Below are 18577 nucleotides of genomic sequence, written 5' to 3'. Positions count from 1 at the left end.
CTTTCTGATAAAATTATTCATATAAATATAAAAAAAAAAAACATTTTATAAAGGTTAAAATTACACAGCGTTTGACTGGAAAGGGCGATAATGTGTGTGTGTATATATATATATATATATATATATTATTATTATTATTCTTTATTTATAAAGCGCCAACAGATTTCCGCAGCGCTGTTCATAGGTAACAAAGATAAAAGGACAGTACAATATGAGACACCAGACAAAATTTAACAAACAAATACAGGAGGAATTGGGAGCCCTGTTCACGTGGGAACTTACAATCTAAATGGGTAGGAGGGTGAGAAACAGGAGGTGGGGACTGCAAAGGTGGGAATGATGTTAGTGTGGAGTTAGATGAGGGCAACTATTAGGCAAGTGGAATTCATTAGCTACTGATTTGGTTATAGGCTTCCCTGAACAAGAAGGTCTTTAGGGAGCGTTTAAAGGAGGAGAGGTTGGGGGAAAGTTTGACAGCACGAGGAAGTGTGTTCCAGAGGGTTGGTGCCGCACGAGAGAAGTCCTGTAGTCTAGCATGAGAGGAAGTGATGGTAGAAGATTCAAGGAGTAGATCGTTGTTGGATCTTGGTAACGGGCTGGAGTATTTTGTTGATGAGTGAGGACAGGTATGGGGGGGCTGCATTGGTAAGGGCTTTGTAGGTCAAAGTGAGAATTTTGAATTTAATTCTGCTGTGAATGGGGAGCCAGTGAAGGGACTCACAGAGGGGTGCGGCAGATACAGAGCGTCGGGAGAGGTGGATTAGCCTAGCAGAGGCATTTAGGATGGATTGAAGGGGGGAGAGGCGGGAGAGAGGAAGGCCAGTTAGTAGGTTGTTACAGTAGTCAAGCCGGGAAATTACTAGGGAATGGATTAGCTGTTTAGTAGTTTCAGCGCTCAGAAAAGGACGAATTTTGGAGATATTGCGTAGGTGGTTGCGACAGGATGAAGAGAGCGATTGGATGTGGGGTATGAAGAACAGATTGGAGTCGAGTGTAACTCCAAGGCAGCGGACTTGGGGTGATGGGGATATAGTGGTGTCACCGACAGTGATAGTAAAGTTAGAAACTGGAGTAGAATTAGTTGGGGGGATTAGAAGAAGCTCAGTCTTGGACATGTTGATTTTTAAGTGGTGTGGTATATATAAATATATATGTCTTAATATGTGTATGGGTGTATATATATATATATATATATATATATATATATATATATATATATATATATATATATATATATATATATATATATAAATATATATATATATATACATACATGTGTATATATATATATATATACACACACACACATTTGAGCCCTTTCCAGTTAAATACATCAAAACTTGAAAAATCATTTTTAATAAATGTTATTATTTTATAATCTGTATTACTGAGCATTTACATTCCAATGTTCTTCACTTAAAATAAAATGTTCTTAGTGTAAATATATATAGATTTATAGGTATAGCTATATATTTTACAAAAACAATTATCAGATATATAAAGAAATATATATTTAAAAATAAAAAGAACATTTTCTTCTATGTGAAATGTAAAATATTTATAACTACCTTCCGATTTAGCGATGTATGTCTAATGTGGTGTCCATTGAAGTCTATAGGGAGATGTTAATGCAGTCTTAATATACCTGAAGTCCTGAAGTAATCGCTCATCGTTTTTCGCTTGCGTGCAAAGTTTTAACTTTCAACTTGTAATATGCACGCTAACCGCCCACATTAAAAGTTTACTTTGAGCGTAGTTAGTGCATGAGCAAAACAATCCGATAGCGTGCCACTTGTAATCTTGACCATAGTAAGCTAACGACAGTAACACAAAAAATGACATGCAATAATACATTGGAGCCTGTCATTTTTACTTCAGAATGTCCCTAATAATTATTTCTCTGTAACCTGTTATAAAATCTCGCTGCATGTTATAAGATCTATATCCATTTCTGTGGCAGTGTCATAATATATCTGCTGCGTTTATCCTCCCAGCACTGTACATTTAGCCTTGTTATATACAGTAAGAATAAAAAACCCAGGTTACAGATTTTTATTACCTCTGTCGGGAGTGTAGAACAAAACTCAAATAGTACACAAATGTAACAGGTGTTTAATGTGCATTTAATTGAACATTACAGTAGAGCAGTTCAATTAAGTATAAGAAAGAGCAGCAATTAAAGGGGATCTAAAGTCTAAATTAAACTTTCATGAATCAGATAGAACATGTAGTTTTAAGAGACTGTTTAATTTACTTCCATTGTCTTTTTATGTGCACACTGTATGAGGCACCAGCATCTACTGAGCCTGTGTAAGAATTCACAGTGAATATGTATACGAGTCTATGATTGGCTAATACATGATACAGGGGGCCGTCAAATTAAAGTACATTTTTACATTTGTCAGAAATAAATATACTGCTTATTTAAAATTCCTAGTAAGTGTTATTGCATTCTCTTGTTATTATGCATTTGTTGATTATGCAATTTAATTGTATTTAATAGTCATTTACTTGAAGTGCATGTTAATAGGGCAGTAAACACTATAGTACCGGCACAAAGGGGTTAACATCCTTTTACTTCAATTATTTAACAACAGCCAAACTCCACCCACCTTTTGCTTTATTTGGAGGAGCCAAGCTGGGCTTTAGTCTGCAGACTAAACTTATAAAGTTATAAAGTTAGTATAAAGTGACTAGTTTTGCATTTGTTATCAGTTAAAAAGTCAGCAGGGTCCATTTTTTGTTCTGAGAAATGGCTCAATTTTCAGAGCTAAATTAGCTTAAGATAAAAAAATCGAAAATAATTAATCATTATTATAACTAAACATTTTATATAAAAATCTCATGGTGTTTACTGTCCCTTTAATGTACAACTTATCCCTAGGGATTTGTAACTGGCTGATAAGGATAACTCCCAGAACCCTACTGGTAGACCAGGACACACCTCCACAGACATAAAGCCAAACATACATTTAAGGAATACCATTTTCCCATATATATTTTAAAATAAGGTTTTTTTAGATGAATCTATCAGATCAAAAATACACTCCAATGTCCCATTTATCACATGGAAGCTTTTATTATTATTATTATTATTATTAATAATAATAATAAACAGGATAATATGATTATTGGAGTGTGGCTTTATCTATGAGCGTCATTGCTGTGTTGGTTCATGATGGTGCGGCAGTGGTGGCCTTGAGCTGGGTTCCATTATTTATGGTTTCATCTATCCATGATACATATGGAGCTATGCGACTGTAGATTCCTGGACGATTGGCTCTGCCACATTTGCGAAACCCCCCAGACACAATACCTTCCGCTATATTGTTACACACCAGAGGTCCCCCAGAGTCTCCCTGCCAAATAAAGAAATAAAGTTACTGACTGTGGCTTCTTTTATTAATTTCACCCCTCATGTTATTTCTAATCTTTATCTAGTCACCCCATGCACATTTCCCATAATGCTCTCTTCATTCTTTTCAGATCCTTAAAATAGCTCTGTATCAAACTATTTGCACTTCCTTATATTGTAGATCTAAATACTTTGTTTAGAAAATACTGTAAAATTGGTTACCCCTCAATTTGTTTACAATGACTTGTCAAACCAGCTGCAGAGTATAGAATGCTTGGGGAATTTTAACACCTCTCTATTCAACTTCCTATTGGAAGTGTCATATTTGTTTACATAGCTTTTCTTTAGAAGGTAAGTATTGACATTTTCAGTATATATGGAGATACAACAGGAAAAAGAACGCTATTTCAAAAGAAAAAATCAAGGTGAATGAGCTATTTGAAAATCATTTGAGTGTATCAAATGGTTTTTAAATAGCTCAATCGCCTTGATTTTTTCCCAGCAGGTACAATGGATAATTGTAAACACATTAAAAAGGAGAAAAGTCACACTAAACTGTCCCTTTAAAAACATTTGAATAAGAGGAATATTGTTTTGTATTTCTACTAGGCTCATTCAAAATTTTGGTCACAAAAATACTTTTAATTATTAATTTATAAGACAACAAGATTAAGAAAACCTTAACATTAACCAGAAGGGGACCTACTCAAAAAGGGCCCAGGTGCAACATGTATTTTGTGCCCCTTAATGGTAACTCAGTAGTAAGTGACATTAATAATATACATGTAGATAGATAGACCCTCAGCCTGCACTAATAAAAAGCTCCCAGGACCCCAGCTCTTGGTGCACCAATTGTAGTTCCGCCCCTGCTATTAGCCATGCCTTACCTCACAGGAGTCCTTCCTGGACTCGCCAGCACACATCATTTTCTCAGTGATCCTCCCATCATAATAGGTCCGGCCATTACAAACTTCTCTGCTAATCACTGGGACCTCCACCTCATGTAGATTGTCAGGCCTCAATCCAGTCAGCTTTATGTGTCCCCAGCCAGACACACGACACAGTGTTCCTTTAGGGACCTCGATATCCTGTCTTTGGAAAGGTAGAGGCTGTATTGCAGGGCTCAGAGGGACCTTTACAGGAAGCTGGTGGCAAAATACATGGATTAACACAAATACATGTGGCCTTACCCAGAATCCTTTCACTTTATGCAAATTTTGTATACATTCTCAGGACCTGGTAACAGACCATATATTTGCACAATGAAGTAAAGACTTAGGCTCCAATTTATTATTGGCCAAATTTGACAAATTCACCCTGTTTCCACGCAAGCCTTTAGGCTTGCCGGAAACAAGAGTTAAGAGGCAACGATCTATAGACCACTGCTCCTTAACTCATACGCCACCTCTGAGGCTGCGTATAGCAATCCGCCCAATCACATACGATCGGGCAGATTGACACCCCCTGCTAGCGGGCGATTGGCGCAAATCTGCAGGGACGGTATTGCACAAGCAGTTCCCTAGAACTGCTTGTGCAATGCTGAATATGGACAGCGTATGCTGTCCGCATTCAGAGATGTCTGGCAGACATGATACGCTACACCATATCATGTCCGCCAGACTTTAATAAATTGACCCCATAAACCTTACTTATTACATTACCTATGTACAAACATGGAGATTTCTCAAATCTGTTTTAGTTTTTTATTTAAATTGTTGCCTACAAAACATTTGTTTAAGTGACAAGTTTAAAAGAAAAAAAATATCTAATGAAGTACTTGATGGCTACACTTATCCTTGCCTACCCACCTACTTACCTTCAGGAGAAGCAGGTCATTGTGCTTGGTGCTAGTGTTGTATAAGGGATGTAGGATCTGGTTCTCAGCTTGATATTCTATCTGAGATGCCTCACTATTTTTCATAGAGTGAGACCCCAAGACCACATTCAGGGTCTCATTAATCCTAGATAAAGCAAATAAAGTGAAAGATATTGAAAAGGGATAAAGGGGCAGAATTGCAAGAAAGATACAAAACAAATAAAAAAAGAAATCAGGAAGATGTAGAACAAATAAGCACAGGTAGCAAAGCAGAGTATTAGATTTATTGGAGTATTTACTGGTATAAGATACGTAATATGGGTCAGATGACAAGTTGCACACATACATATATACACATATAAACACATGTATATACATATATATATATATATATATATATATATATATATATATATATATATATATATATATATATATACTTTGGAGCCCTTTCCACTTAAATACCTAACAATTTGAAAAATAATAATATATTTGTATACATCTATACCTGTATATATAACAATGAATTTATTAGGGAGCTGAATCAAATAATTTTGTTATCTCAAGTATGTATGTATGTATGTATTTAATTATTTGACAACTTGTTCAAAATTATGTTAATGGTTGATAATTATCCCCATGACTACGGGGTCAGATTTTGGCACAATTTTCAAACTTAGGGGGAGGGGCTAAAGGGTATTTAAGATCACTTTGTTTGTTTCACTATGTTTGGTCTGAGGAAGGGGTCTGTGGATCCCGGAACTTCACTATGATATAACAAAATAAATCTATTTTTTTCACAAATCCAGTGAGTGCAGTCTATATGTTTTATATTGAAATTTAATCCTGACTAAGCACCCTGGTCGTTGACTACCTGGCAGTGAGAGTGCAGATACTTGTGGGATTTATTTATATACACATATATATGTGTGTGTGCATATATGTGTATAGTATATATGTATATATGTATATATGTATATATATATATATATATATATATATATATACATATATATATTTATATATATATATATATATACACAAACACACACATATACGCACACAGACATATATATATATGTATGTGCAAGAGATAAGTATTTTTTTTAAAAAGGGTGCTCCATTGAAGTCTATGGAGAGAAGAAGAAAGCACAGGGTTTTGCTCATGAGCAAACATTTTACTTTCAATTTGCAATACGCTAACTAACTAGCGAGCATTAAAAAATGTTTTCCAGCTGTGTTTGCGCACAAGCAAAAGTGCTAAATATTGTGCCACTTATAATCTGGAAAAAATAGAGTGCAACCAGAGGCTTAAAAATTCAATGGTTTATTTCCATAAAAAATATAGTGCAAGGTAGCAGTGGGTCTAGTTTTTCAGCATACCTTTTAAAAAGCGCATAAAGAGGACTCTTGCTTTTTCCTTTCTCACTTATAATCTGGCCCTTTGTATGCTCTTTATACTCACAATTAGATTTGGTATCTGTAAGGAATGCTGTGCTCATTTGATGCATGCAGTCTTTTATTCAGTAGTATGGTGCTAGCTAATCAAATATTATAAGACATTTGAGATACATTTTGCACAGGTTTCCATTATATTTGTGCATTAGGATCCTTCATGAGGACCTGAATGCGGAAGTAGGTGGCTGCTAATGCCGTTCGGCTCTTTTTGAAAGATCACCACACTATGATGTGGATTTGCACAGATCTTAGTGTGATGATCTTTCATAAGAATAAATCTGGCTCCGAAAAGATCTGAACAACAAAAGCGGCCGCCTACTTCCACATTCAGATTCTCATGAAGGATCCAAATGCACATATCTAGTTTCCATGTATTTTTAAAATTAAGTGCCATTTAGATCCATAAGAAAACCCGTTAGCATGATTTTCTAAACGCCATGGCTTTTCATTGCAAATATCAGCTTTAGAGCCTTGAGACCTCTGATCAGCAGTGCCACAGTCCATCAGAAATCACATATTTTTTAACCATTTTGAATCAAAATAAACTGTATATTCGGGATTCGTCTAGTTTGTTAAATGGATAGCTTAACTAAGTCAAATGACCATGTCTGTAATTTATTGGAATGCATTAGAAAATGAAGTCAGAAAATCCATGAGTTTTGTATGAACTTTTTTTGCACAGCAAACTATAGTGGGCTGAAATAGATACTTGTCTAGTGTGTGTTTTCACAAAAGATGATGTACACCCCTGTAGACAAACTAAAATTAGTTTTTGACACCTAATTGTAAAATGAAAAATGAATTTGAACTAATTTGGTCCTAAATTCATTTATTAAAGGGTCAGGAAACCCCAAAAAATTAATTACTGATTCACATAGAACATATAATTTTAAATAACTTTCAAATGTATTTTATTATCAAATATTCTTCATTCTCTTGTTATCCTTTGCCGAAGGAACAGTATTGCATTACTGGCAGCTAGCTGAAAACATCTAGTTAGCAAATCAATAAAGACATATGCATACAGGCACCAATCACCAGCTAGCTTCCACTAGTGTAGTATATGTGCATATTCATTTTCAACATTGAATACCAAGAGAATGATGCACATTTGGAAATAGAAATTATTTTAAAAGTGGCTTAAAATTGCATGCTCTATCTGAGTCTTGCAAATATAATTTTGACTTTCCTATCCCTTAAACTAAAAACAGCTAAAGAACAAATACAAAAGCTAAATGAACAAATTGTGTATTGGTTAATTAGTTCACTTAGGTAGTGAAAAAAATAATAGTTGAACATTTTTATTCATTTTACAAACAATTGACAAAAATTTCTTTTTGCACAGTAGTACATAGTTGATTTCTATCTGAGTTTATTGCTATTTAGGGAGTGCACCCATATTATGTTATGCTGAGTACCAGTATGGTGATGCTGTGTTCTCCCTTCACTTAGCATTTTGGATGCAATGAATTTGGTATACTAACAATATGGGTATGCACCTCTGTAAGATATGATTTCCCTTTGTTGTAGTGTGTAATGTTACAGCATGCCTTGTTCTCCTGTTTATTTTTTATTGGTAGTTATAATTATCATGGATACACTTCTCCTTGTATATTCAGAAATGGAATGCATACTTGTCTGGGGCACAATGTGCAGCACTTAGCACCCATTGATCAGAGATCAGGAGCCCCCCACATCTGTGTATCCCATCCAGCTGCAAAGACACCATGTACGGCCTGGTATGGGGCAGTGACTCCTTTCCACCCAGGATACGGCCTCGAGGACGACAGTCTGAAAATGAGATGTGATAGTTGCTAAGGGCATAATTATATGCATATAAAATGTGAGAAACAGATCAGAAACATGTTTGCATAGTTTCTTGTTAACCAAAGGATCACTAAATATAGAAGAATTGAACAATTGACTAATCTACAATAAAAAGACAATGCAATAGCACTTATTTTGAAAATTAAATGAGCAGTAGAATATTTTCTGGCAAAGTGCAAAGTTAATCAAATTTTTCCTCCCACTGTATCATGTGATAGCCATCCACCAATCAAAAAATGCATATATGTATATACTGTACACTTTTGCACATGCTCAGTAGGAGCTGGAGCTTCAGAAAGTGCATCTGTGGCATACAGAATTCTGACAGCCCTACACACAGCGCAGTGACTGGCTGATATGAGAATAGGAGATTACAATAAACAACATTCCAGAGGCATTTCAAGGGGTGTTTTGATGGTCTGAAAACAAGGCACATTTGTCTAAGAAAATGATAGGTATAAATGCTTAATTTGTGTACAGATATTTTGCAATGCAATAAATTATTTCTGATGCATATGTAAAAAATGACTTTAGTATCTATGAACATTGTGGTTTTCCTACAGCCACATAGAAACTAGAATGCCTTCTGCAGAGTGAGAATTCTGAACATGCAAAATTGTACACTGTGATTGCTTGATCGGGGAAATAACACATTGATATCTGTGCCTAAATGACCACAGTAGAGGAGATAAGATAAACATACCCACTGTGCTTTTCAGGGCATGTCCATGCAATGTTTTATAAAAGGACAGTTGTAAACACTTTTACATAATTTCATTTATTTGCAGATTTTGTGGCGTGCTATATACTGTGAATAAAAACATTAAAGGGACATGGTTCAGATAGCATGCCATTTTAAACAGCTTTCCTATTTCCTGTTCTATAATCTACTTTGCTTCATGTACCTATGTAGGTTCACTACTGGGAGCTAGCTGCTGATTGGTGGTTGCACATAAAATATTTGACAATAAGTGGTGGCTCGTGGGTTATTCAAATGGGGGTTCACAATACATACATTTAAGTAGTCTTGCTGTTGTTATAAGATATAGCTCTTCAGCTAAGTAGTTTTGCTGTTGTTATATGATACATCTCTGTAGGTAAGTAGTTTTGCTGTTGCTATATGATATGTCTCTGTATGTAAGTAGTTTTGCTGTTGTTATATGATATATCTCTGAAGGTAAGTAGTTTTGCTGTTGTTATAAGATATATCTCTGTAGGTAAGTAGTTTTGCTGTTATTATAAGATATATCTCTATAGGTAAGTAGTTTTGCTGTTGTTATAAGATATATCTCTGTAGGTAAGTAGTTTTGCTGTTGTTATATGATATATCTCTGTAGGTAAGTAGTTTTGCTGTTGTTATAAGATATATCTCTGTAGGTAAGAAGTTTTGCTGTTGTTATATGATATATATCTGTAGGTAAGTAGTTTTGCTGTTGTTTTAAGATATATCTCTGTAGGTAAGTAGTTTTGCTGTTGTTATAAGATATAACTCTGTAGGTAAGTAGTTTTGCTGTTGTTATAAGATATAACTCTGTAGGTAAGTAGTTTTGCTGTTGTTATAAGATATAACTCTGTAGGTAAGTAGTTTTGCTGTTATAAGATATTACTCAGTAGGTAAGTAGTTTTGCTGTTGTTATAAGATATATCTCTGTAGGTAAGTAGTTTTGCTGTTGTGATAAGATATAATTCTGTAGGTAAGTAGTTTTGCTGTTGTTATAAGATATAACTCTGTAGGTAAGTAGTTTTGCTGTTATTTATTATAAGATATAGCTCTGTTTTGTAGGTAAGTAGTTTTGCTGTTATAAGAATAGCTGTGTTTATCCGTATAAGTTTATTAGTGATCAAAATCTACATCAGCTAGAAGAGCTCTGCCTTTTTACAGCACTTCTAGAGATCCCACAATGCTTATATTTTTGTCTTTCTCTGGAGGAAAATTATTAGTAATCATTTACTAATGCAAAGAAAAACACTTGCTTTTTGTAGCTCCTCTCAGCCAGCACTTCCTCTCATCTTTCTCAGCCAGCACTGCCTCTCATCTTTCTCAGCCAGCACTGCCTCTCATCTCTCTCAGCCAGCACTGCCTCTCCTCTCACTTGCTCCGACTCCATTTCGTGCCGACGAAGCTCCTCTTCCTGCACACCGTCATCACATACATGCGGGAGGAGGAGCCGTATCGGCGTGATATATAGAAGCAAAAACTGCATTTTTTTTTAACAAAACTGGACTGGAACCTTTTTGGCTGAATAAATATAATTTTTTCAATAGGGGGGCTATTGGAAAAATTATATTTATTTAGTCAGTACTTCAGAATGAATAATACAACCGCTCTACAGAGTTTAAATGTTCATTCCATTGCCTGAGACCTTTAGATACAAAAGGAAAATAAAGCAAAAACTCTCCCTCCTCTTAAAGGGACAGTCAACACCAGAATTTTTGTTGTTTAAAAAGATAGATAATCCCTTAATTACCAATTCCCCAGTTTTGCATAACCAACACAGTTATAATTATACACATTTTACCTCTGTAATTACCTTGTATCTAAGCCTCAGCAGACTGCCCCCTTATTTCAGTTCTTTTGACAGACTTGCAGTTTAGCCAATCAGAGCTGCCTCCATGGTAAATTCACGTGCATGAGCTCAATGTTATCTATATGAAATACATGAACTAATGCCCTCTAGTGGTGAAAAACTATCAAAATGCATTTAGATTAGACGCAGCCTTCAAGGTCTAAGAAATTAGCATATGAACCGCCTAGGTTTAGCTTTCAACTAAGAATACCAAGAGAACAAAGCAAAATTGGTGATTGAAGTAAATTGGAAAGTTGTTTAAAATGACAAGCCCTATCTGAATCATGAAAGTTTTTTTTGTACTTGACTGTCCCTTTAATACTGTTTTAATTCTCCTTATGCCCCTTATTTCCAAACTCTTTCTGTTTTTTTTTCCTATGCAAATAAGAATGTTAACCCATACATGGCAGAAACAGTTAATGACCCAGAGAAATTAGGGCCACTCAGTATATACCCAGCATTAATTCTTTAGTTTCTATAGCTATCAATTGTGTCATTTCTTTTAACTTCTGTGTGTGGAGGTTAAGTAATGTGACTTTGGGAGCTTACAATAAACTAACAGAATGCAATTGATAACTCTGACAGTTTCCAATTAACTAATATTATCAGAGTTGCTTCTCATGGTATCCTTTGTTGAAGGTAGGTAGTATGTACATGTCAAGAGAATTACATGGCAGCAAACACTGCTGCCACCTAGTGCTCATTTGAATGTATAGCGATGTTAAAAGTATTCTTGAAAAACAGCTGCCATATTTTGTTTCAGACATGTGCATGCTGCTGATCCTACCTACCCACCTGCTTTACAACAAAGGATACAATGAGAACAAAGTCAATTTGATAATAGAAGTATATTGGAAACTGTATTAAAATTGTACAGTCCATATGAATCTTAAACAAATGTGTGTTTCTTGTACCTATACAAGGGTATGGAACACATCAAAATGATTTTGTGATTTAGAAAGAGCATAGAATTTTATAAAAGTTTCCATTTACTTCTTGTATCAAATTTGATTTGTTCTTAGATGCCGAGATACCTAGGTATGCGTGTGGAGTTCTACTTGGCACTACATGGCAAGCAACAGTGATATATAACTTTTTTGCACAAGACACAAGCACACTCCTTTCAACAAAAGATACCACGAGAACAAAGAAAATGTTATATAAAAATAAAAGTAAATTAGAAAGTTGTTTAAAATTGCTTGCTCTATCTAAATCGTGCACGAAAAGTTTTGTGTTTCATGTTATTTATTCTATTTTCCCCCTTATATGAGAAAAGTTGTGGGCAACGTTTTTAAGTTCAATAAAAGATACCAAACACATTGCCCCCTACTGTATACATGTTCTGTTAATTCCATATTTACATCATCTAAATGCTAATACAGCAATACTGCTGTTAAAGGAACAGTCAACACATTAGATTTGCATAATCAACAAATGCAAGATAACAAGACAATGCAATAGCACTTAGTCTGAACTTCAAATGAGTAGTAGATTTTTTTCTGACAATTTTAAAAGTTATGTCTTTTTCCACTCCCCCTGTACCATGTGACAGCCATCAGCCAATCACAAATGCATACACCTACCATGTGACAGCCATCAGCCATTCACAAATGCATACACACTTATTCTTGCACATGCTCAGTAGGAGCTGGTGACTCAAAAAGTTTAAATATAAAAAGACTGTGCACATGTAGTTAATGGAAGTAAATTGGAAAGTTGTTTAAAATGGCGTGCTCTATCTGAATAATGAAAGTTTAATTTTGATTGAGTGTCCCTTTAACTTGCACAACATTTGCTATTTTGAACAGCTGCTAACTTTTTATATTGACAAACAAGTTTCAAACCCAGCACAAACTGAACATGGCTGGACAGTTTGAATACATAAAAGAAACTTGTGTATATTCCAATTGTCCGGGAAAAATGCAAAATGATTCAGCTTTAAAAAGATCATATAAACTTCAATGATGAATTTTGTAGAGAACATTCTCTAAATGATTTGGATGTACCGCTATGACACATTTGTAATGTTTGCCATTTTCTGTTTGTCTGATCATTTTTGTATAAAAGAACTCACAATATAAAAATAATATAAAAATAACAAAGTGAGACAGATAACTATAACAAACATCTGTTAAAGTGAGAGACACTGACAACTCTACTGCTTACACAATATATGCTCACTTCCCAGATTATTCAGCACTCGTCAACGGTATTTTAAAAAAGTAATTCTCCATAGAATGCTTATTATAGATATTGTGTATTCTGTCCATGTTTGCTGTAACCCAGACAATTTCTGCTTTGTTTTTTCTACTGCCTCCTGAGATAGTAGGTTACATCTTGTATGGTTCAGATCTGTAAATCTGCAACATTCCGCACAGTAATTGTCTGATTAGTGCAGGCGCTAATGGTCAGCAGCTATGGTCTCTAATGGTCCGCAGCTACTAACATAATCAAACACTTTTCAAAGGGCTGCTCAATGATGCAAAGTGGGCTAACAAGTTTAATGCTTAAAGGGACAGTCAACACTAAAAATGTAATTGTTTTAAAAATATAGATAATGCCTTTACTACCCATCCCCAGCTTTGCACAACCAACATTGTTATATTAATATACTTTATAACATTTAAACCTCTAAATTTCTGCCTGTTTCTAAGCCATTAATGACAGCCTCTTATCACATGATTTTTATTTGCTTTTCACAACAGGCTAGATAACATTGTGCTCACGCCTGTGGATTGTGGCAGACACTGCACTAATTGGCTGAAGATGCTTATATACAAGGTAATCACAGAAGTAAAAACTGTTGTGTTGGTTTTGCAAAACTGGGGGATGGGTAATAAAGGGATTATCTATCTTTTAAAACAATAAAACATCTGGGTAGACTGTCCCTTTAAATACTTTTTTTTTTTAATGATTTATTTATGATCATCAGTGATAATACAATGTAGCAGCATTTATCCTCATGTTGTACATGTAATTAAACATTATTATACAGATACAAAAATAAATACAAAATCATGAGATATAAAGTACTATATTCTTTAGTACTGTGAAACTTTAAATGTCGCTGTTATAATTTAAGAAGATACCCATCAACTATTAAAGATCCTACTGTTGTTTTTACAAGTTAAACAATAAAATAACAATAATACATTTACAAACTGTACCTAATATGATACAAAAATGGTTCCTGGAAAATAATTATTCATTGATTAATGACCTTATAAAGCACATAAAGCCAATTAGCAGTTATGTAAAAAAGAAGAGAAGGAGAGAGACTGAGAGAAAGAGAAAAAAAATCTGAAAAAAAGATTGTTGCCAAAATGATGGATAAGAATCTAATTATATCCTTGGAAGGAATGAGAGGAATCACAAAATATATGAAGTACTTTTATTTGGGTCTTCGGTGCCAAAGACATAATAATCTTGTCCCATTTAGACATCAATGCTTAAATACTGGTGTGTACCATGCACATATAAAATGCCCCTTTAAGGGATGAACCCTTCCCAAAACTAACAACAAAAATTACTTTTGGCAAATAAATAAGTAGAAAAATGATGGACTGACCAAGAAAAAAATGCAAGGCCACCAGGATAATGGCAAAATATGTCACAAAGTGTGACAAGTAGAATCTGTAGCATTCTAATGAAATGAGTCTGACCTTAGGCACAAGTTCCCATATGTGTCCATATGTTTCACAGCTACTGAACCTATCCATGTACAGTTGTACTGTAATAACTTTAGCAACACAATAAAAAATTATATCTCATTAACGCTGTGTTCTTTAATTGGTCTTTGCTGTTATTCCCCCACCTCTATGTCTGACACACTCTTGAACCATGACGTAAACAGCATAATTATGTTATGTTTACTAATACCCATCTCTTCCCAAGCACTACTCACCATAAGCTGTGATACCCAGTACCACGATGAGGGCAGACAATTGCCAAGGAAAAGCCATGTTGTTGAGCCCAGCTGCTCAGAAGCTAAATGATTGTGTAGGTTCTTGCTATTATCCTCCTTTATAAGAATCTGGGGGCTGGGCTGTTAAGAACGTTCCCTTGACACAAGGATACCTTTATTCTGCTGACTGAACATACTCTCCAAAATAAACAGGAAACACCAGGAACATTGGAGATAAGTAGATTCAGGAGACAGTATCAGTAGGAGTCACTATAACTGCTAAAATGTCACTGTTGACTATAACTAACTAAGGGAATGTTATAGAGACAGTAAACATTTAAAGGTTGTTATAGAAAATGTTTAGCTATGTGTAGCAAAAACAATTTTGCAATTTACCTTTATGATTTATTTTCACGGCTGCTCCTCTAATTTAAGTATAATTTAAGGGGCATATCTATCAAGCTCCGATTGGCCGCGAGTCTGCAGGGGGCGGTGTTGCACCAGCAGTTCACAAGAGCTGCTGGTGCAATGCTGAATGCGGAGAGCGTATTGCTCTCCGCATTCAGCGAGGTCTGTCGGACATGATCAGCAATGTTGGATCATGTCCGACAGGCCTTTCATAAATAGGCCCCTAAGAGTTTTCCAATTATGAGAAGTGGAAATGCACAAACTTCAGCTCCCAACTGTCCCTAATTAAGAGGGACAGTACCTAATTGTGAGCTCTGACCCTCTGTCCATCTGGGACAGTCATATATCCTTATTTGTAGGATTTCTCTTAGACTTGCCTATAAACCACCCAGACATGTCCAAGAACAACCCAGATGCATCCACCGACTGTCCAGGCACACTTACAATACTGCCCATTAACTACCCACGTCTCGTCCCCACCCAATACAGCTCGCCCCACCAATAAAGGCAATGGGTCTCCCTGAATCCCTAATACCCAGCCACAAATTATGTGAGGTATGACCCATAGCAGTCATCACAAGTCTAACCCTGCTACATATCTGTCCCTAATTGGCTTGAACAGATACAACAGGATAACAAAGTACAAAACAAGATTTTACCAATATAATGCCCAGCAGTGTCAAGTCTTGACCGGCATCCAGACAAGACAAGTGGTGGATGGAATTTAGTTATTGAAAAAGCAACTGCAACAAACAAGGTGTCACTACATTTTGAAAGTCACTATATTAATGTATTGCATTAATGGCTCAACCATGGGACCTGGGCTGGCTCAACCATGAGACCTAGTGGGTCTATAACACTGCAGTGACTGAGTAAGTTACTGTCAGACTCAGACCGCTCCTGTCTCTGTGGGGTAAGTCGCAGGCTCCCAGCAGCATAACCGTATCATGCGCAAAGACACAGAACCAATCAGGGGAGACATTCAAGGTGGGACAAGCACATAACTCTATCTTCCTTCGCATGCAGGTAGGCTTAGTAAGTAGGGTGGTCAGGCTTTTGGATTGCTATGCTAATTAGTAATTTTACTATTAGGGGGAGTAGCACCATTTAATTCTCATACCCAGGCAGCACAATTATTGGAGCCAGACCTGTATTTACTGGCAACAACTTTGCAATATATGCTCATAAATTATTTTGATTGCTTTAACTAGAGTTATCAGCTGTCCTCCAAAAAAATACTGTACGACCAACAAGGTAGGGACCACACAATAGTTCCTCCACAAAGCTCTTTTACAACAGGGCAATGCTTTTATTCTCTTGTTTGCCAGTAACAAACAATTTAGTTCTATTCCCCACTGCTATTAATAAAGAAAAAACAAAACATTGATTTGGCCATTAGTCAGTTACAGACAGTATACATATACACTGTGAACTTGTGCACATGCCCAGTAACAGCTGGCAACTCAGAAAGTGTGCACATAAAAAGACAAGGCAAAATGTGATCATGGTGGTAAATTTTAAAGTATCTTACAGCTGCATATGCTCATTCTGAATCATAAAAGTTTAATTTGACTTTAGCATCACTTTAACCATCTATACCACTAATACATAAACAGTTGTTTAACACCATAGTGTCAATTAATGTTTGATTATTATTTGTCTAGTGTTGGGGGATAGGAAGCCTTTAAAGATAGCTGCCACTCAAAAGAATTAAAAAACTGACATTTAAGTGCCCATTTATTAGACATCATTTTTTCAAACCTCAACACCTGGGAGCCCTGGCTTATGTGTAAAAATTCTGATTGTCTAACACTCACTATAGAGGCTGGGAAGTAAATCCTGTAACCTACCTCCAAGCTGCAACTTACCTACATACTAGACACAGTTGGTGTAGAGCAGGGCACACATGCATTCACAGCTATCCCTAACTGACCACAAGATATACATACTCACAGGGGTTTTCAAATAGTTTTTAAATCATTAATAAAATGACATGAAAACGCATTTAAAACTTTTTTTTTAAAACATATATAGATATTTTAAGTACAGTTCTCAATTGCTGATATGTTATGCACATAAAAAATATTTTATTGTCCATTTAATATGATTTTTTTTGCTAAAATCTAAACAAAAAGATCAACATTGCCTAGAGATATTTTATGGCTGCCTGTAAGATTTGCTTAATAAAACACACTTTAGCTTTTATTCTAACCACTTTTGTTTTGGTTTAAAAAGAAGTCACATTTACATAACAATGCCTTCCAATTGCATAGTGCTTCTGCATTCTTCAAAGTCATTAATCACATAAAGGGTAATTGTTAGCTCATTGTAGATAAGTTCAGTGATAGAAGTTGTAGAATGTTGTTGAGCACCAGATTCATTTGATGCCTGCAGGAGTAATCTTCTACTCCTCTCACATATGAACGCTTACAGAAAAAAATCTTCATGATGAAGGTTCCTGGCAATGCAGTAAATAAGCCACATAGGTGTCCGCGGCTGTGGTCATCCAACAAACCTTCTCAGGAAAATACTATTTCTTTCCTTAGACAAATATTCTCCAGGAGGCCTGTGCTGCCGAGTATTTCACTGAGACATATTAGACACAACAGAGCCTTCCCAGCAAATCCTCCATTTGAGTTCTCAGAGCTCTGGAGACAACAACCTGAGGTCCACATATGGGACCCCAGCCAGCTTATCACACTGGTTAGTAGACACAGGATGCTTTCAACGTAGGACTTGGAAGACGTCCATCACTGATTTGAAATAGAGCAGAAAGAAAGTGCAGGGCAAATAGCCCGGAGCGTAGCTAAGAGTTAAGGGCCTTAAGGCCTGGTTCAGTGAGTGCTGCTGCTGTGTGTGTGTTTAGTTACAATGTTGCATTGTGTTGGGAGGGGCTACCAACCTTATAAAGGGGATGTTCAGGGATTCCACTTCCTCTTTGTTCCTGTGGACTCCCAGAAGATCTTTCAGCATCACAGCTTGCAGCATTTCAAATGGAAGGTGAATCTGTAGAGTGGGAAGAGATGGAGTTAGAGGACATCGATTGGGTCGCACCATTCCCATCAGGAAATGTTTCGGTGGGTCATGGCAATGTGTCTGGGCTATGTTTGGAGGTTTCTCCCCTGGGTGGGGAGGGTAGCCCTGGTTTATTTTCTTCTCCTGCACGGGAGAACCTGGTAGGGGATGCTGAGACAGGACAGGCTTATCAGCCGGTTGGTCTAGACAGTCGGCCTTCAGGGCCT

The 18577-nt window shown here is 36.1% G+C and overlaps 1 protein-coding gene across 1 annotated transcript; it reads right to left on the bottom strand.

Moving 5' to 3' along the window:
• Positions 1-2092: 2092 nt before the first annotated feature.
• On the bottom strand, positions 2093-15078 carry CFD (complement factor D). The gene is made up of 5 exons (XM_053702830.1): positions 14928-15078; positions 8264-8420; positions 5172-5316; positions 4243-4500; positions 2093-3359 (listed from the first exon to the last, which is right to left on the bottom strand). Exons 1-5 carry the CDS (start codon positions 14983-14985, stop codon positions 3174-3176), a joined length of 804 nt encoding a protein of 267 aa, XP_053558805.1. The 5' UTR covers positions 14986-15078; the 3' UTR covers positions 2093-3173.
• Between the last annotated feature and the right edge of the window lie 3499 nt (positions 15079-18577).

Source organism: Bombina bombina, chromosome 2, assembly GCF_027579735.1.
Source record: "Bombina bombina isolate aBomBom1 chromosome 2, aBomBom1.pri, whole genome shotgun sequence".
Lineage (NCBI taxonomy): Eukaryota > Metazoa > Chordata > Amphibia > Anura > Bombinatoridae > Bombina > Bombina bombina.
This window is presented reverse-complemented; position numbering and strand designations above follow the sequence as displayed.

Coding starts and splice junctions, on each gene's coding strand:
- CFD (XM_053702830.1), bottom strand. CDS start 14,985: ATGGCTTTTCCTTGGCAATTGTCTGCCCTCATCGTGGTACTGGGTATC. Junction 4,501..5,171: donor ATGACCTGCTTCTCCTGAAG/GTAAGTAGGTGG, acceptor TTTTGCCACCAG/CTTCCTGTAAAGGTCCCTCT. Junction 3,360..4,242: donor CCAGGAAGGACTCCTGTGAG/GTAAGGCATGGC, acceptor TTTATTTGGCAG/GGAGACTCTGGGGGACCTCT.